Raw genomic sequence first — 21554 nt, forward strand, 5'->3', positions numbered from 1 at the left:
GGCCTCTAATCTCTTCATAACTGCAATACAAGACAATCACACAGTACTTTAGAGGGATATGAGAAAATGACAATATGCATAAGAGATCATGACATTTGGTTTAGCATCCTTATCATACCAAGTACTAGAAACAACACTAAAACAAATGTATTGTCCTCTTATGCACACATTATGAAATGTATCCCTAGAAAGTATTATGCATGTGATTAAAATGTCTTGTGGTAGCTGTAACACAGAGATTATGAAGCCATTATGCAGCAACATTCAAATAAAACACTACCAGACTTATTATCTCCTTGCGTTTGAGTATTTCAGACATCATGCAAATGATTTTGTTCGGACCTTAGTGTTAATTAGATAACTTGATGGAGGAGGCTGTGCATGTTTATTTTATACCTTGTCTTAGTTACCTGGAAATTCTCTAGTCTTTGGCTGTAGTTCACAGAATAGTGATCAGGATGAGAATGCTGAACAAACCTTAAAACACTTTTATTTCACTGTAACAACTATTCAGACAGTGTGAACGTGGGATCATTATTGCTGCACCAAAAGCAAACTACCGGCAGATTATACTGATGCACAGCCATATTTACAAGAGAAGTGTCAAAAGTCCTATGTAACAGATAAAAAGTCCTACATATGAGTTCTGAAATATTTATTTTTTTCTCGTGGTACCATGATGACTTTGTCATGCACTACTGTGTGAAAATGAGAAAAATTACAAAAGCCTAAAAGTGAAATAAAACAACAGAATCCCATGGAATCTGCCATTTGAGGCTCACAAGGGGGACTCCAATGCATCTGGAATGATCTTTGGTCAAGTGTATTTCCATTTATAGGCTGAATGCAAAAGCATCTTTTAATGCATGTCTATCGTTCTGCTTAGGTACAGTACAGTGACTTTAAAACAAAAAACTTTTTTCAAGTTTAATATGTACTTTTACTGTACCAATAAATAATGGATGATCATTTATTTCTTGTCACAGACATTCTGGAGGGCAACTGTAAATGGTTTATAAATGTAAAAAATGGGCCTGACACTTGCTCTTCCTGAAAGGATCAAACTGCATCATAGAATGTGACTTTGTGACCTCTAGCATAAAGGCAGCCAAGTTAATTATGCAGCCCTTTAGAAAATGACAAGACATGTTTATATCTATAAATCTGTTAAAATTGCCCTCCAGAAACTAAGAAATGCAAATGTTCAGAAAAAAACAATAGGTTTTATCATCATTTGGGATTCCCGACAAGTAAAGGTATTTATTATATTAGTAAGTGAATACAAAGCCTTTAATGTCAAACATTGAAAGTGTCTTGAAAGACCTCTGCACTTGGGGAAGAAATGTTGGTCTTAAAACCTTTGGACTTAACTCCAAACACAAACCAACAGCAGTTATCTTACCTCCACACAAACACAGGCCTCACCACACATACATACCGACCCTTCTGTAAGAAGGTTAGCAATTAATGAAGTGGAGTTATTTATTTATTCATGGCAATGAAAGAGCACAGCTAGCTGGACAGTGACCTTCCTGTGTTGCCCAGTATTGTGATTTCCTTTTACGTCTGAGGGTTAACAAAGCCCTCCTTCCCTTTCAAACACTCGAGCTACATGCGCTGAAGCCTGACTTCCAAGACTGAAACACGTATGGAAATTTGGCCTTAGCTGGACATAAACAAAGCTTATTCTTATTATGTTTTGGCAAAACTAACATTTTCCTCAACATAGGTGGAGGGGGAACCATAAAACACTTTGTAAATGCTTTTAAAAGTTTTTTTCTAAAACCAATTTACACACTACTTTTCAAAATTCGATACTTTGTCACCTCCTGGGGGTGGCCACGTATTTTAAATCTATACTGACATTAGAGATTTTATGCTACAATTTAATATATTTATTCCAAAACGGTTTGCAATGAACAAATTCTGCCAGCACTGCCACACAATGATCAGATTTCTTTAAAAAGATTAAAATGGGAGGAATGAATCCCCGTGATCTACTTTTACTTGAGGGCAAAAGGTACAGGTTACCTTTCGGTGCACAGGATAACAGCGTCCAAAAACTGTTTAAAAAATAACTTAGGTTTTAAGGTAACGATCAAAAAACCTGAATAAAAAAATATTTAAGAACACAAAATGGTGGGGACAGGAACCGCAAGAGGAGTGGAAGAGGTGTGGAAGGAAGAAAAAAAGAAAGTCAATGCGGTCTTTGCTTCAAAAAACAAGCAGCCTGCCCGTTGCTCATTGAAAATGCAAAGCCTTGGCCAGGGGTAAGGAGAATTAGCTGGGCTAACAAATGCAGACACTGAAGTGGCAGTACCACTGATCCCCCTACTTTTCCAAAGTTGCAGCTCCCTTCCCCCTCCTCCCTTCCAGAGTTCATATCAGTCCTCATTGTTCTCCATTGAGGCTTGAAGTGATAAGGTCCTTTCCTCTGCCATTCTCTGTCAGCAAGAGTTGGGAAGCCCTGCAGGAACTAACGGAGGGATTTTACGGCACACAATAGCTGGCCTCCACAAAGCATTCTTTCTCTGGGGGACTCTATGTGTGTGTGTGTGTTGATTAAATAAGGCCAGTTAATGCACACCCCCGTTTAATAAAGAGATTACAGAGAGGGAAGCCTCTACAGCAGCCAGCACTCAGACCTGAGAGCATGAGAACATGACAGTCGATTTTTTTTTTATCCAGGAGAGGTTCAATATCACATATAAATCCACTGATGTAGGATATAAAAATAGACAATATGTTAATGTATTGTTTGCTCTTGCCTATTTATGTTTGCTTCCCTTAAAATCAGATCTGGTTCTTGGAGTTACCCTTTACAAAAGGTTCTGAAATGAACCATTAAGTATGTTTTAACTTTAAAAAAAAAATAAGTACATACAAGTACAGTAACAAAGTTTGTATTTTTACACTGTAATTTAAAGACCTTTATTAACACGTCTACGTCTCGAAAAGGCCTTTAATTGAAATACCGTTAGCAGAACATATACTCTCATTGAATGTTTTAAGCCTACATTACTAATAGCTTTTAAAGAATATAAAATATTGTACACAACAGAATGTTTTCAAAACAAGAAGTGTGTTTTCTAAATAGTACTGGGGCTTCCGAAATGATGGGCACAACGCAGAAAAAAAGATCAAATTAATCGAGCGATGTATATAAAACTAGAACGCGAAGATTACCATGATTAAAATGAAGCTCATTAACCTGTAGTGAAAAGTGAAACTTAGATAAAAGTTTAACAGTTGATGCTGACAATACCGAGTTCACTTGAATTACCCGCAATTCTTTACCATTTGCTGTCGCTTTATGAAAAACGGCACTTGATTAAGCAGAAGTACTGTACTGTAGGTATACAGGCTCTGCGAGCTGGTTAAAGACTGGTCGAATGACGAATTCATTGTGAAGCTGTCATTTTCATTTTTAATTACAAAACGCTATGTTTCAAATTGAAAGCAGTGACGCATTTAGCACATCATATAGATGTAGATGGATTACGTATTTTAGAAGGGAAAATGTGGACTGTACAATACGTAAGACGTTGATTTTTTTAAAGGTTTTTTGTTTTGTTTTAACTCTAATGATTAAAATGCTTTTTGCAGAGTAAAATTCAGGAGCTGTTCCTTATGACCTATTTATTGTTTCACATTGATGGCCTCGAGAGTATCAAATTAATATCATTCATCTTTCACAAACTGTTGTGATGAAAAATTTCCATTTAAGTATCAAATAACCTTTCACATCAGTCAGCAGTTGAAAAGTATAGGATCCTAAATATCTCTGGCCAAACAAAACTCTCAGCTGAGATTTTGCTACAGAAAGCTAAAAACACAATACTGTATATAAAGCAGCTAAATACATATTCCTGAACAAAATGACTATGTTACCTTTTATGTATGTCTTATATTTTAGAATCACTGCCTATGCCAGTAAGAGTATTGATTATACCCTTGACAGGACTCACATGAAATACTTATCCCCACAACACAAAGACTTTCTGAATACTGATGGAGGATTTCTAATTTAGAAAGAATATACTGACCAAGCAAAATAACAGACTCTTTTATGGGAAGACTGTCTTGTCAGAAAACACTTTTGAATATCAAAAAAGAAGGCCTCCTAGATGACTCAATATTCTTTTTTATAACCGTCACCTCACATTTCCAAAGTTCCAAAGTTCTCCGTTCACATGGCCAAGCTTAAGTAGCCACCCCACCACATGAAGAAAAGATCATGCAAAAACAAGTAGTCTCTAAAAAACAGCTTTCTTCAGGGGCAGCAGGATGAAATTCCTGAATGCTGTGAGGTAACGTCATCTCAGGTTCACAGTTCCTCATACAAGAACAATACTTCTCGGGGAGAACTGCCTATAGTAAATGAGAGATTTAAGGTCAGACAAGGCAATGGTTAAGTCGGCCTTCCATATTCAAACACCACTAAAATGCACCACCACAGGGCTCAAGTAAGGACCATCAATTTTGATAGTTCACATGCATATTATGTGGAATTTAGGCCTTCTTTTTGTACTAATTGCTTAATTTGGCTATGTTTGAATCACCACAATGACACAATAATTGAAAAAAGCATATACATTTCCCCCACTAAAACTTTACGAACATTAAGATTTGTTTTTTGTATTTAAAAGAGCTTCTAAAAGTGTTAAGATTTCTTAAGGTAGGTAATACTAAGCAATTACTTGATTTTTCTGACAAAAGTACCATTTAGGTTATAGACTGGGACATTCACCAAAGCATGTTTTCAGTTTAGTTTATTTGTCATATGCACAAGTGCAATGAAATACTTATTTGCATTTGTGTTCCAATACAAAGACATTAAGGAAAAAAACAAACACAGGACAGCAACAACAAAGTTAAATGACATAACATAACATAACTTAAAGCATGTTTAAACAGAAATCCAAATAATGTTTTAATGCTTTAGACATGTTATTGCATACAACTTTAGCCTGTTTTAAATGATATATGATGGGCTCACCAAGGGAATATTGAAAATATTTAAAATGAGTTCAAGGGAAATCTAAAATGCTGTATTAAACTGCCATGTTTTATAAGCAAAATTTCAGGATCCTGTTTATAATGTCCATTAAAACACATGCACGCCACATGCATTTATCCTTTTCAAAACACATTGAAAAATACACATTTCTAGTATATAGAAATGTTTTTAGTATATCACAGAGTAAGTTATAAAATTAGGGAAAAAAAAACAACTAAAAAGCAGGGTCCTTCATAGCCAACAAATAATCAAATAAAGTACAGCAAAGTCATATATATATGAGAGCACCACTGCATACAAGTTAAAATAAATTGAAGAGGCTTCCAACCTCAAATCCCCACTCTAGTATTTCCGCAAACCCATGTTGTACTGGAACACTATTTAGATTTCTTTCAATTAAAGAAAACCCCGCACTACAGCAGACACTTCAATGAGGCAGGCAAACGGACCGGCTAATTATCTTCCAATCCACCTTGCTCTGCCGCATATGTCAATTTTTATCTGCACTGGACAGATGTGTTCTGCATGTTTGAAGTGAAATGTCAGTCCACGCTTCTGTGACAAGACTTGCATCACTAAAGCAGCTACCATGTCTTTGAAGTTGCCGTTCGGTGCAACATTAAAAATTCTGGACCCCCCCGTTAAACAGAGTTCCACTTAAATTCTCCTTCGGAGTCCTCACAAATATTTTTTAGCAATGGCATCCATTTTATTCACTTAACCTTTTATTTTAAACTATTAAGTTAACTGGTAAAAAAAAGTATTTAAAATTACAAACTGGAGACCAGTTCATGACAGCCAGGCAACAACACTAGCATTCTTGTTCAGTGTCCCGTGCCCTAACCATAACTCCAAGCTGCTGTAGTGTGTCTGTAAACAGGTGTAGAAAACCTTTTGGATTTGTTATACCTGAAATGGAACAAACACAAAATTGTTCAGTGCAGAAAACGTCTGCATTTTCTTCCACACAAGTAACAGGTTCATTATCAATTACTTCCAATTCTTTTACTCAGAGCTTGAAACAAAAACAAATTCTGATTACACCAACCCACGTCCAGTTCAAAGAAATACATACTGCTATACAAGTACCACCACCTCTCACAGATGAAAGACCAGTTCCCCTTGAAACTCAAAATAATCACAGAAATGGAAGTCGGAAGTCCCAAAAAAAAAACTATAGCCTAAAAAAAGGCTCTTATAGTCTCTAATCATAGTTCCAGTGTAGTACATACAATAAAAACCAATTTAAGCAAAATGATGAATACCAAAATGGCTTCTATTTAGCTTTTTACATTTACCTAACATTTTTTTAAACTATTTATCGAATGCATTTAAAAATTAGAGATCTCTCAATAACTGAGGATTGCTTTAAGAACAATATTTTTATTATTGCATACTTAAGCAGTTGTCTGCCTCTCTTACTCCAAGATTGTATGTTTTAACCTTCTGACCCATAAAACTGCCAGGGTGTAAGAAAAAGCTTGAGTGACCACACGCTGAAGCACAAAAGACTTAAATGAGAATGTGCTGGTCAGTTCAGGCTCCACTGACAATAGACCAAATCTTACATAACATCAAAACACCTTGTTGAACAAAACATAATTTAAAACTATATCATTAACGGCTGTGCAAAATAAATGTAATCCACTCTTAACAAAGGAAAATATTTTTTCCTTGTTTTCAAATGTTCAAATAGTATTTCCCATTTGCAAAGACAAGACTGTTTCCAATTGCCACAGTATTCCCATACAGTGTAGGATTCGTCTTCTTAACGCTTTAAAATAATTGAATTAGCAGCAAACATTCTGAATGCGATATCTGTTGGTTTGACAGCCTGTATATTTTACAATGAGCATTATTAATGTCCTTTTTAAAAGCACAAACATTATAATTATTGCAAAATACACTTTATAAATAGGAAGTTGTTTTGAAATGCTCTTAGTTTTTTTGTAAAAAATAAAATATGAGGGGTGGGGGGCAGAAAGTAAAAAAATCTTACAGAGAAGATTTACTTGGCAACTAGTCTATTTTTTTCTTCGTGTACACAACCATCTCCGTTTTGTAAACGTATTTTTCCATTTTACGATCATTAGGAGATACAATAGTACTTTTAAATTGTAATGGTTTATTGCAGTCAAACGTGTGAGCACCTTAAATCAAACACAACCCAAGGAAGAACACAAACTCCTGGGGAAACAGAGATTGAAGCACCTAGTTTTTCTGTAGATCTGGGGGGAAGGGATTCTCGAATTTGCTGAAATGAATCGGGTTTGGTTTCAGAGAAAGGCTGATAAAACCAGGAGACTGGCATTTGTGTGTGTCAAAGGAGGAGCCCGGCGAAATCTGGGGGGCCACAAAGGTGCCTCACACTGTAATGAGAAAACACTTCTGAAAGATAAAACACCATTTGTAGTAAGCCCCCTACTGACAACCCTAATACATATTCTTTATAAGCCATTAAAGATACCCGCCACATATTACACCTGAATAACAAAGTACTGGTTTGGGCCTTCTTTTCATCTTGTCAGCGGCATTTTTAATTAGAAAACTATTCACGTCGTTCCCAATTAAATAGTTATCACATTTCCCTACTAACGCATTTTAAATTTTAAAAATCCGGAGACAAACAGAATACTCATAAACTCCTCTTATTCTATATGCCATTATTAACTTTTTAAAATCTCAAAATATTAGCTGTGCTGCAACCATCGTTACTGGGTATCTTTACTAAACGCATCCTAAAGGCGCCCTAATCAGCAGCAAGAAGAAACGACACTTAACTATGTTACAGACAGAAATGTATCCCTGACATATACGTATATCAAAACACCTTCGACGTGTCAACAAATAAAACAGGGTACACTTTAAAAACATGAAAAACTGAAATTGTACAAAATGGTTTTTTTTACTCTAACATTAAAATAATGTTTATCTTTGTTCAGATTTAGATCTTGCACAAGTCTATCGGTTAAAAAAAATGACATTTTAAAAATCGAACCTCTATTTTATCCATGTTGATAAAGGGCAAATGCAACATTTTCAAAACATGTTGCGGGTATTGAAAGGAAACTGTTGCACAAAAGGAAACTGTAGACTTTGTGAAATAAAGTCGTAGGGTTTTTACTGTGTCCATTGCGGATATGTTACTGAACAGCCTTTCGAGACAGTTGGTTTTAAAAAGCATAAATAGGCGAGTTTGATGTTATAAGTTATAACTCTTTTCATCAAGTACGATTTAGGTACTGTTTAACCGAGAACACATTTTTGAAGAATATAGTTAAAAGCAAATACTGTACCCCCACACACAAACATGCATATACACAGGTTAATAATTAGCTACTGAAAACTACCCGCATGAAAAATGATGAATACAGCTCTCAGTCAAATCACAGAAACAGAATAATGATGACCGGTTAGTCAATTTTTAAAACTTAACAGGAAAATAGTTCTTATCCATAACATATATACAATGCTGTTTATCTAATTACATGGCAATACACCTAGAGAGCTCTTTAACATTTTAAAAACAACTTAAGTTATAAACTATATGATGTAAAGAACAAATGTTATATTCTTAATGTAGCTTAATGTGAAATAGCACTAAACGACTTGTGCTACAAAAATATAGATTTGTTTTATGAAAATGACCATCTTCAACTGTCAATTGAATGAATATCTTGATCAGCCGCTTTCAATAAGTTTGATCATAGTCTTTAAATCCAAACAATGGAAACCTGTAACTGCAGACGTGAAACAAGCAAAATGAACACGCAAGTTGCCCGCATCCCTTCACAAAGTCTGAGGAAAAAATTAAGAAAAAAGCACTGCATTTCAATTACCTGCATTGTGAAAACTCCCAGCTCTTGTGCGGACAGCTTTTTCATTTGCACTGCTAATACTTGCGCTTCTTCCAAGATTGAAAACTCCGTTTCCGCGCTACAAAATCCACAGCACAGAAGCGTACAAAAAGCGACTAAGCTCCAGGCGATAACCTTATCGTTATTCCAGTGGAATTCTGTGTACTTATTCCATATCGAGAAAGAAATTCGGGATAAAATCACAGATCCGTCCAATACCCGCCTCGCCATGATGGCTTGGTTGTGTAGTAAACTGGGAATTCGTTCTGCAGCACTTGAGGAAAAAAAAAACTTGAAACTACTTTTAAAGTTTGTTAATAAATTTGGTCCCCTTTTCACAAAAAGTACATCCCAGGTGTAACAGAGGCATTAATGCATTATCCAGAAATATATTTAAAAAATAAAAACAAATTATGAAAAACGATAATGGAAAGTACCCCTAATGCTAGCAACTACATACTCATACTAACTCAGAGTAAAGTGAGAGCTGTGCTATCACAATGGAACTGAAAACAGCAGGCGTGGACACAAAACACCGGAATGGAGTTTTTGGCTGTAGTGGATTTGGATTGCATTCGAAAACAATAAATAGCAAAATGTTTTGTGTTAACACGATTATCGGTTCTATATGATTTTCTTGAAGTGCGTACATCCAGATTACGTGAAATTATGCTATAACACGGTTTAAAACTAATCCAATTATGATTACTACACTACAAGATAACGTAATACATATACGGAGTAAACATAAAACAAATCATGACATCAAATTAATATTGTAGTCCTAAGCTAAAGATCATAGGACTTTAACCTTTAATCATAGGATTACACTTTAAAAGATGTAGTGAAGGTCTTTAACCGAGTTTAACCGTTGGTAGTTGCAGAGTCTAACAGATGTGGGCAGCGAGTTCCACAGACTTGATTGCTGCAGTGGTACATTAGAAAGCACTATCAACACCTAATGTGAGCTTGCTCTTGGGTAGAATAATAAGACCCCCATCAGCAGATGCAAAAAATCCTTAAAATAATAAGGACCTTCAGCGCCTTGTACACAAGCAGAAGAACCCTAACATGCACAGAAAGCCTGTGTAATTTATAGAGGACAGGAGCTTTGTGCTGATGAAGAGCACTTTTTAGTTAGGGTTCAAGCCACAGAATTCTAGAATTCTAGATGTACTGAAGTCTATTTAGCACCTAAGAAGATAACCTATTAAGCAAGGCATTACATAGTCTAATATTAATCAAATGAAGGAACATGTCACTGTTTCAATATCAATATTAGCAAAAGTGAAAGAATTATACTTTTGTGAGTTTCTAATATGCACACCAAATTAGGTTTCGAACATTCATCATTGATTTTATTTAAATACCATCAACAATAACATTGAACAACATCCACATCATAAAATCAGAGAAATGTTCTACAGGAAAATAGAAAATCCAAATAATAAAGAATACACATAATTTATAGGTGCAAATATAGTTAGACATATGGAGATATAACCTTAGTGAATTTCTATAACAAATAAAAAAATGTTCAGGCACTTGACAGATTTTCTTATATATATATGTAAAATACGTTCATATTTTCATATAATAATTTTAATTATTAAATAAAGTTAACGTTTTATGTCACCCGTGAACATCTTGAGGTAATATTTCAGTTTGTCAGTGAAGCATAGTTCCTTAAAGATATACTACTAAAAAATCAAATGTATCTAATATAGAGCTTATTTTTGATTGGTTAAGGACTGTAAGAGGGATCATTCTTCATATTCCGGAATTGACTTTTCCTTGTTTTTTGTTTTGAAAATGTGTACAATGTACACATTTTGATTAATCAAGTCCTTGCCTGTCTTATTTAAATGTATTTATTTTTCTCTTTAACTATTTTCTCTTAGATTTTATCTCTATTGCCACTTCAAAATCTTGAAATCCTCTGGAAAAATGCTATTTACCCCTTGCTTGCTTTCTTCCGACTGCATTCCTGAGGAAAACGTTTGGAAAAGCAAAGTCCCAGCTGTTATCTTAACCCCCTGCACGTGAACATTTTATCCAGTTCAGGATATGAAATGTCAGATAATTTGATCTTATTGCTCTTAAAGGTCAGAAGTAAATTTAGCTTGTCTGGTAGAAGACAACACAAGTCTCTGAAGTAGATATTAAGCTGTGACTAACCCTACGGGTTCAAGTGTAACTCAGAACACCTAAATCTAACAAAACAAAACAACATGTAACACTAAATTGAAACAAAGAAAACTATAACCTGCAGAAAAAATATGATGGTACTCTTAAATGTTTGACCCATGTTAAAAATAAGTAATACACTAAATATTTGAAATACAGTATATGATATATAAATACTGAGGTATTTCTACTTAACTATTACTGTTTTTTGTCTAGATATTGGTCTAGAAATGTTTGACAGCAAGAGACATTTATTTGGGCATATGAAGGTAAAAAAATGTAAAAAAATGTGACCTTTTATTAAGTGATAAAAGAAAATAAGAAATAAACACTGTATTAAAAAAAGTCCTTAAGATAGCATGCTACTGTAAATTAAATATTTAGTCTTTTCTTTTTTTCTTTATCTCATGTCAATTACAATTAAATTGAGTTTGACCTATTGACAAGGAACAAATCTAGGTTGATACTAACCTTAAAATATCTAAGCCTAAAATATAAAATATGTACAGTGTAGTTAATAATGTCCAGACTATTTGCTGACCTCAGGAACTTTAGATGGAGCTGACTATATTTTTGTGGTATCAGTCCTTCTCTGAATTTTTTAGCAGAGGCCGTGAATGCAAAACCCCAATTAGAAAGCTAAATTCAACATAAAATGTAGAAATATTTTGAGGACCACTTCTAGACTTTAGAAAGTAATCAAATTCAGTAGCTATCCAAAGCTGTTTCGTAAGTTAAATATTAAATCTAAAAACCAGTCATTTGGGGTTTAAACCTGACTCAGCTGTATCCCTGTCTGCCAATCATAAGTGTTCCTAAAATTGTTTGATCTGCTTGACACGAACATGATCAAATTTTCATTTAAAGACAGTGTTTTCCAATGACTTGTTGACTCTAAGTCCTACTTGCTCATCTCAAACTTAAAAACCAGTCATCAAGACAAGGAAAAATGTACTATGTTCAATTTCCTTTAAAAATGCAAGAATTCTAAAAGGTTTCAAGCATCTTTAAATGTAGTGATTGATTTTCAAAGTAATCCAGGATTTCTTCAAAGCTAAGCTTTTTTGTAGCATTCATAATCAGTTGTATAATATTCCCAGAATTCATGGTGTGTGCAGGTTACTCTTTTCCTGAATTTTCTCTGTCTATATCAGTATCAGAATACATCTGGGCCCTGAAGGGTGCAGTCCTTGGGTTTTTCAAAGTAGCTACACTGGGGAGAAGTACAGATAAGTCATTTACAGACTCTGTTCTAACAGTTAACAACAGAGCTGCCATGTCTCAGACAAGAGTGTACTGGAAAACCGGAGAACTTAAAATCAATTGAAAACAAATTAGCATATTTGTTTCTGTCAAGTAGAGTTTTGCATCCAATCTTTATAACTAAATATGGTCTACCTTATGTGCACACAGAGTAGGATGGTGTATACAATTAATTCTGGAAATCCCTCTTAGCCAGCCAGAAAAGGAACAAATTGCATCAGCTGCACCCAGAAAAGCTGGCCACAGCCCAGGAAAGCAGCTTCTTCCCTCACTTTAAGGAGTGTGGTAAGAGTAAATCCAACCCATATGACAGCCGTATAGTTAGCGCAGGAGTTTGCTCTGAAGGTCTGGTTGATAGGCTCTCAGCTGCCATCCCTGAAACTGAACCTCTGATGGCAATGTGTTGGCACCAGAAATGGAGACATAGCCAAAATCCCTGTGCACTAAAGCTTTTGCAGGGCTTGTACATATCCAAACATGCATAACATCACCTGGCTCACCCTCACCTTTCTTAAAACGTTTGCAGCAGTGGATTTTTTTTCTTTCCCATTTAACTAGGATTAAGGGAAATAAGATGATGAGTATTTGAATACTCCAAAGCAAGACAAAACCATACACTTAGTTTGGAAAATAGCAGTTATTTGTTTAGATTGTATTCCTGCTACCTGCTATGAAATAACATTGTATGCAGGCTCTTGTTTTATTGTACTTTTAAAATCCAAACATTGCCTATGCCAGAACAGTTCTTGAAAGCCTGGCTTTCTGGGCAAAGATAGCACATTGAGTCAGCCACCTCCCTTAGTCCATAAAAATAAGAATAAAATCAACACACACTCACATTTCTGGTTGGCTTTAAGTGCAGTTTTCCTTCAAGAAAGCTGTCCCGACACCCCAGAATGGATGCAGAATCTGGATAGCATTTGAAGATAGGCAAAACCCAGCAGAAATGTAGATAAATCTAAAAATATTCTCTAAATATTCCGATTCCACAATCCTGAAAGCATAAGAGGTTTTCTTGGAAGGAGTATGGAGGACCTGAAAGACCCAGATGGGCCTCAGACAGTGATTCTGTAGAAGATAAAATTAAAAAAGCATTAAAAAAACAATTAAACAAAACACCACTATGAGGTGCTTTTTATAGATTGGCAGATGAGCCTCCCCCACAGTTCTGCAAAAGCATTTAAACAGCACCCCTTTCATATAATTTCTTCTTCTAGACCGCCTACATGCATCTGTTTTGTGATCCAGAAACATCCCTTTGGTCTAGTGGTGTGAGGCTGATTATTCTTTTCAACTACAGTGTGGACCAAGTTTGTAGTTGTTGACAAAACTGTTTTATTCCCCTGCAATTAAAGGTTATCTTTTCAGAAACTGTTATTGAGAAGTGAGGTATGATGTTCAGTTAGGCATGAATTAGAAACTTATTTGGGGCTATACAAAGCCCAGCTACTCATCAGCTGTTCATGGTATAACTTTTTGTTACCTGCTTCTACATACTGTGGCAATACAATCAATGGTGTGAAATTTCTCCATCAGGCAAAACAATTCAAAACTGCAGGACCGGGAGATCATTAATTCCAAGCCTCAAAGACAGAAACCAGAAATAAAAGAACAATGGAATATAATGGAAACCCCCTGTCATTACTGTATCTAGCCATGTGTTTTCAAACCACTTTGTACAGTTTAGGGTCACAGGGGGTTAGGAGTCTATCCCAACAAGCAACAGGCACAAGGGTAGGACACCCTGGAAGGACACAGACACAAACTCACAACAGGGTCATTTAGCCAATTAACACAACAGACAAACATGGGGAGAACATACAAACCTCACACAAATAGAGTCCCAGGTTTGGAATTGAACCCAGGGCCCCAGTGCTGCAAGGAAACAATTCTCACCAATATGCCACCAAGCTGCCCTACAATTGTATGCAAACGTCTGGGCACCCCTGGCCAAATTACATTTTGTTGAATTTCTAAGTGAAAAGAAGTTAACACAACCTCTACAGCGAACGAACTTAAAATTGACAGATTTCTGCAAATTTTAATGCACAGTTAATATTTATTTGCTGAATTTAACAGATTGAAAAAAATAAAACAGTAAATGTGCAAAAGTTCAGGCACCCTTCCAGTTGATCCACTAGTGTTATTTTTTTATAAGGTATGAGAACTTAATTGACCCGTTAGGCCTTAATCTAAGTCAAGTGATGACAATTCCCGAGCTTAAGAAATTCTCTGACTCATCCGAACCTCTCAGGGTGTTGTGCTTACACTCAACAACCATGGGCTCTTCTAAGCAGCTGACTGAGGATCAGAAAATAAAGATAATTGACCCTTACAAAGCAGAGGAAGGCTATAAAAAGATATCTAAATGCTTCCTGCTTGCTGTTTCCACTGTCCGAAATGTCATTAAGAAATGGAAGTTAAGGGGAACTGTTGAAGTCAAGACAAGATCTGGAAAACCAAGAAAAATCTCAGATAGAACTGCTCGTAGACTGGTCAGGAATACAAAGCAAAACCCTCATATCAATGCAAAGGACCTGCAGGAAGGTTTAGCTGGCACACGAGTAGTGGTGCACCGGTCCACTGTGCAGCATTGCTTACACAAACATGATTTGCATGGAAGAGTCATCAGAAGGAAACCTTACCTGCGATCTCATCACAAAGGTCAATGTCTGAAGTATGCAACACAGCACTTAGATAAGCCAGAGGTGTTTCGTTGTGCTGTGGTCTGATAAAGTAAAAATTGAACTCTTTGGCTACCATCATCAAAGGTACGTTTGGAGAAAAAAAGGAGAAGCATTTGAAGAAAAGAACACCTTGACAACTGTTAAGCATGGGGGTGGATCTATTATGCTTTGGGGTTGTGTGGCAGCCAGTGGTACAGGAAATATTGTGCGGGTAGAGGGAAGAATGGATTCTACTATGTATCAACAAATCCTGGAAGCTAATGTCCCACAGTCAGTGAAGAAACTGAAGCTGAAAAGAGGTTGGATATTACAAGAAGACAATGATCCAAAACGTACCTCAAATAAACCATAAACTACTTCAAGAAATGAAAGATTAAGGTTTTGAAATTGCCTTCACAGTCCCCAGACTTGAATATTATTAAAACTCTGTGGGTAGATCTCAAACGTGCAGTGCATGCGAGACGACCTAAGAATATTTCTGAACTAGACGCATGCTGCAAGGAAGAGTGGGGAAATAATTCCTAAAGCAAGAATAGAAAGACCGTTAGAGGTTGTGTTAACTTCATTTCACTTAGAAAATCAACAAAACATGTAATTTGGCCAGGGGTGCCCAAACTTTTGCATACAACTGTAGATAATACAGCCAATTGTTTTTTCTAATCATTCAATTTGGATATTGGGAGCCTAAAATGTCACATACCCAGTTGTTATTGACTTACAGCAGGATTTACAGCAGCAACTCCAATACTCCAGTATTAAATGGTAATTTAGGTACACGAAATACCTAAATTACATTGAATTTAACTCTTTTAATTAATTTATTACCTTTCTGGAATGTAGATAGCCTGTAGTACTTTAATGAATAACCTAGGTTAAAATTCAACATAAACGTTTTATGAATAAATCCCTGTTGTTCACAGCTGATTAAGACAATGCTGCATTTGACACTCCTGGTGTTTTTCTCTTCATGCTATTCTGAAAACTCCAAACTCAGTAATTAGTAATTATCAGTAATTATTTCAATGCACCAACCAGCCTGGGATTTCTGTGTCTCATTCAGTAGCGTTTTGTCCAAAGCCAGATGAAAAGCAAGCAAATCTGCTGACTTGGGGATCCGCCATCATAAAATTCTATGTGACTGATCAAGCTGGTTCAAGTATCACATTACTTGTTATATAATGTCTCATATTTGACACATTTATTGGTTTGTCCACCATACAAATGTGGGTGAAATAGTGCATAAAGTGAAATACAATTCTATGTATCCTTATTTTTCTAATTGTGAATACTATGACTTGTTTTTTAGTATCCCTCCAGCATGAACCAGATTTTATTAAATGTCTCTGCTTTTTTTTATGCTTCTTGAGTTATTTGCACTATCACACGAACCTAAACAAATCTATAATTTCACATGCGGTATTTTGCCTTTACTGTATTTTATAGCTTCATTAAATTGTTTTGTTTTAAATTCTCCACCCTTATTAGGAGTCTCAAATGCTTCAATACAGCTTCTTCGTATAGTGTGTTGTGTTCTGTTAAAGGGACAGAACATTCTTTTTTGCACATTCTTTAGACAAAAATCCAATAAAGGTTAATACATCCATCCATTCTCTAACCACTTTATCCAATAAAAGGTCACAGGGAGCCTATCACAGCAAGCAATGAGCAGACACCCTGATACACCCTGAACTGGACATGAAGTCATCAGAGGGTACACACAAGCATACACATCAGAGCCAATATACCTACTATGTTTTTGGACTTACAGAAGAAACCAAAATCAACAATCAGCAAACAGAGGGAGAACATGCAAACTCCACACAGCTAACACCCTAAGTCTGGAATTGAACCCAAGACCCCAGCACTACCAAGCTATCCTTGTTAATGTAGCCAATTATTTTCTTTACTCACTCAATTTGGATATTGGGAGCCCAGTACATCATGTACCTGGTTATTACTGACTTGAATTTCTAGCAGCAAATCCAGTACTTCTCATGAGAGAATGATATCACAAAAACGCTCCTGTGACACAACCTCTAGCACTGACACTGTCACTTGAGATGTTGCAAGATCCACTGTACCTGCCTGGAGAATTAGCCATGACAGGGAAGAATAGTGTGGATCTCACCGACGACACTGCAAGCCTGCTATTTACCAGAGATTAATCCTACCCCAGCAACAATGTGCCAATTCTGTGCTGAAAGCTCTGTCACAGTAAGCTAGTGAGATAGCCATCCCAGACGTGACAGTGCAACATAAGAGCCACAGATCAAGCTGCTACAGTAAAAATATATTTTTTTAAATCATTAAAATATTCTAGTAAAAGAAGACAAAGAACACTTATAAATTACTTATAAATCATTCAGGTTTGAGCTCCAGATGGTTAAAAGGTGCACAGACAATATGGAATATGAAAAAAACAAATCAGGACGCAGATGAAAAAGATCTGTTAAACTAGGGTAACTTAAACCACAGTGGGGCAGATTCAGGACAAAAACATTAACAACAATTGACCATATACAGATTATGTGACATTTTATGGTGGATTCTGCACATTTGTGGTAGTGGAGGGGAGTCCTCATTACCTATAAAGCACTTGTGAGTGGAGTGTCCAGAAAAGCGCTATATAAGTAAAAGCAATTTTTTATTATTATTATTATTATTATTATTATTATTATTATTATAGAAAATAAAATATGAGCTGAGTGCTCAGCTGCATATCATTATATGCAACTGTGCTCTCAGCTTGGTTACTAGTGTAGGGTTTGTCTTACAGAGTTTTATTTGCATAATTTTAATTAAACTGCAGATCCACAAAGCCACCTGGTTCTGTGAGATAAATTCTTTGAAAAATGGTTTGATTTTTAAATTCTTAATTGTGAATAAATTACCCAAGATCTAAACATTGAAGATAAATATAGGACAAAAGTGCCTATTGCCACTGTTAATACGAATTGGTGGAGTAAGAAAAGACAATTTGGCAAAAATCTGATGCGGACAGAATGTTTCTCGATAAGAAAAGTGACACTGTCTTGTATGGGTTACAGTACACCAATGTCCATTAAGACATACATTTGAAGGGTCCGCTTTGGTCTCTACAACTATTACTATCCGTAATTATAAGAACAATAGTACAATTTCATTAGAGAGTCAAGTGGAAGACAAATATTGGATAACTCTTATTCATTTGAGAGTTGAATTATGTTTTATTTTTAAAAGCAGAAATACCAACAAAGAACTTAGCTTTTAATGACATGACAGTACAACTGCAGCATTACCACCTTCCAGCCTGATCTCATCAGGTTTCAGAAATCAAACAAGAAGGAGCTTGATTGGCACTAAGATGGAAGACAAGATTGCTGCTTTTGTGAATAGTGTTTTTGTGACAGATCTGGAGGTGATATTCTTCCCTCTGGACTGGAATTTCCAAAACACCAATGCCCTTTTATACTTGTGCTGTGGGAGGTGGTGTCCCATGGTTTAGATGTTGGTCCTGAGGTTCTGACTGTTTTTCTCATTAACGATCCTATAACACAGCACATAAGACAAATTATGTTAAAAGCTCTGGCCTCGCTACAGTTTCACTGGTGCAGAAAGGCCTCACTTCCCTGCTATGTAGTGGGTCTACTGGCACATAATGGCAGCCATGCATAACCCAGATGGGTGCCTTAGTGGTGGATGGGGCGTATCAGCTACTATATATAAAGTGCTTTGGGATCATATGGGATGAAAGGTTTCATACAAATCCAATCAATCATTATATATAGTTATATTTTATATATCAATTATATATCTATATTATTAACCCTCATTTTATCAAAGCATAGCTTTCAGCAAGCTAAATTTCCATTAAAATTTGTGACTGTAAAAGTGTGGTAAAATGATGCAATGAATTAACTTGTTCAAGATACAAGGAGTTGATCTGTACTCATGCCTGTCATCCTGAGCATACCTTCAAGACACATGCAAAGTTCTTAACACAGCTGATTGTCCAACAGAAAAGAACTGATCGCTGACGTACAGTTCTTCAGCCCTATTAAGAAAGCTTTGCCGATGAAATGTACTGTTTCTCTATTTTCACTTGGTCTCCCCTACATTTCTGCATGACATCTTGGAATGTCTTGCCTTTTGGCTTTCAGTGTGACAAATTGTGGGCCTGGGGTGTGAATTCACAAGCCATCTCGAGGAAAAGCTGGGCCACTGACCCCACTCTCCTGCCACATTCCTTGAAACAGTTTCATCTGGCAGCGTGTGTTTGCAAAAGGGTCATGTTACCAGACCCTAATGAGGTCTGCAGACAGAGATAGTGTAGACAGAGCACACAGAACATTCCACCTCTGATTGAAGGCAGGCTAATTGAGAAAGCAAATAACAGTCATGACAATGGAGTTATAAGAACAATCCAGGAGACACCACCACCAATGTCAGCAGACATTCATCTTTGCTGTTTAACACCAGTCATTAAAATGCAGTGTGCAAATATATGGTTGGATTGCAAGCATATTAATATAAAACTAATCATCACATGCAGATTATCACAATAATAAAGGAAATGAGCCATTTTCCAATAAAAAAAAAACTGATCGGCTGTATTGCTTGGACTCCATTAGACAAAACTATTCAAGCCAAGTGTCTCAAGTATTATCTGTGCATCTCAGAAAAGTTTAGAACATGCACAGTTTCCATGGCAACGTGATGTCTGGGCACCTAACAGCTGCATAAAACCGCAACCTTTTTTATCCTCCGCCCCTTCCTAACATCAAAATTTAGCAGTGTAGCGAGCTTTGAAGGCTAAGCTGATTCCCAGCAGAAACCTATTTCTATTTCTAGATATATTTAAAATTGCCGAGAATGTGCCTTGACATCACAACTTGAAAGTGTGCAGAGCTACAAACAAGCCAGAGATGATTACTGCTTCTACCTGCCTCCTGGTTGAAGCTGATAATGGGCACTGGGTGTTAGGATGCAATTATTTTTCACTTCTTATAATACAGAAACCTTTTTAATGAATCAAAGAAATTAATGAAGGGGAAAACATGAAAGAATTCAGTAGCATTTCAGAAGTATGCAAATTCACTGAAATCTGTTACATATTTTGCTCCTGACTTCCACTACCGATGACAGGTAATGCTTAATATTAATTCACATATCTCTCACGTCTAAATAGATATGTAGACATCATGTTACTCTCTGTTTTATGTTTAATATTTTATAAACCCCATTGTGGGGTGTCTGCAGCAATCTTTGCATACATTATCTTTACTTAGAAACAGAAAAATACTAGTTAAAATGTTGAGAGAGGGAGTGATTTGGTACCATATTTAAAACCTCAGATTTATCCATGCTTTTTAAGGTCGCTAGGCACAACAAATACAAAGTCCCACTAGGAATACAATTTCAAGGATGAGGTGTATTAAAAAGTCTGTTGAGTGTTTAAGTTTAATTTGGCTTAACCTACTTGGCTGTGGGCTAATGTGGGTATACAGTAGGACAAGGAGGCTGGGACACCCAGCAGAGTGAGGAGTGACCAAAGTGCAGCAGCAGTGGAGATGGGGTCGAGGAGGGATGCAAAAAGATGTTTACGAGGGAGAGAAGGATATTACATGTAGTATTTATAATATTTAGGTGAGGGAATGATGTCTGGATTGATTATAAATTACAGCTGAGGCTGATTGAACTCCGCTGTTGTCACCCCTCCCAGACATATGTTAGAAACTAAATAATCATCTCGGCAAGTAACGGGCATAATGCAGGGTACACCCTGGACGTGATACCAGTCTAGCACAGGGCAGACACACACACTCAATATTCCCAGAAGCCAATTAACCTACCAGTGTGTCTTTGGACTGTGGGAGGAAACCAGAACACTCAGAGGAAACCCATGTGAACACAGGGAAAGCATACAAGGTCCACACAGACAGCACCTCAGTTCCAGAATAAACCCCAGGGCTCCAGAGCTGCAAGGCAATTATGCTAACCACTGTGCCGCCAAGGAAAGATTTTCACAACCTAGATATGAAGAGTCATTTTCACAAAACTTTAATTCTATATCAAGAGAAACATCACAAAGTCCATGTCTTTCAGCATACCAATTAAAACGTTAATAAAATAAATTTACTTTTTATAACTTTTATATTGCAAAGAGCCTTTGTTTTCTATATGAATGTAATATACTAGTCATATGAATATGTACCTAAATGTCGCACATCCATAGCCATTATATGAATTACCTGAGCTTACTGAACAAGTGTGTAAATTTATCGCCTTACAGATTCAAGTGCGTCTGGATTAAACTGTTGGTGCTTTGCCAATCAAATCTGTGTGGTTCTTCTGAGAGAACGTAGTGATGCTATAAGAATTATTTTATAAGAGTAAGATAGTAATATCTTTTATCACTTTATCACTTAGAAAACAATAAATGCAGTATTTTCACTCAAACCCTACAGCTCAATGGCTGAGATTGATTCATTTACCAAAAGCACAATGTTTATGTATTAAAAGCATGGAATTAAGGAACATATGAACAATAATAAGAGTGCT

General features: G+C 36.2%; 1 protein-coding gene across 1 annotated transcript in view; it reads right to left on the bottom strand.

The window, feature by feature from the left end:
- The window catches only part of cachd1 (cache domain containing 1), a 75157-nt gene extending 65810 nt beyond the window's left edge, over positions 1-9347 (bottom strand). The window contains exon 1 of the mRNA XM_006634920.3: positions 8860-9347. Within this exon, the coding sequence (XP_006634983.1) occupies positions 8860-9108 (249 nt within the window). The 5' untranslated portion in view covers positions 9109-9347. The remainder of the gene's footprint in view (positions 1-8859) is intronic.
- Between the last annotated feature and the right edge of the window lie 12207 nt (positions 9348-21554).

This window comes from Lepisosteus oculatus, chromosome 9 (assembly GCF_040954835.1).
Source record: "Lepisosteus oculatus isolate fLepOcu1 chromosome 9, fLepOcu1.hap2, whole genome shotgun sequence".
Classification (NCBI taxonomy): domain Eukaryota; kingdom Metazoa; phylum Chordata; class Actinopteri; order Semionotiformes; family Lepisosteidae; genus Lepisosteus; species Lepisosteus oculatus.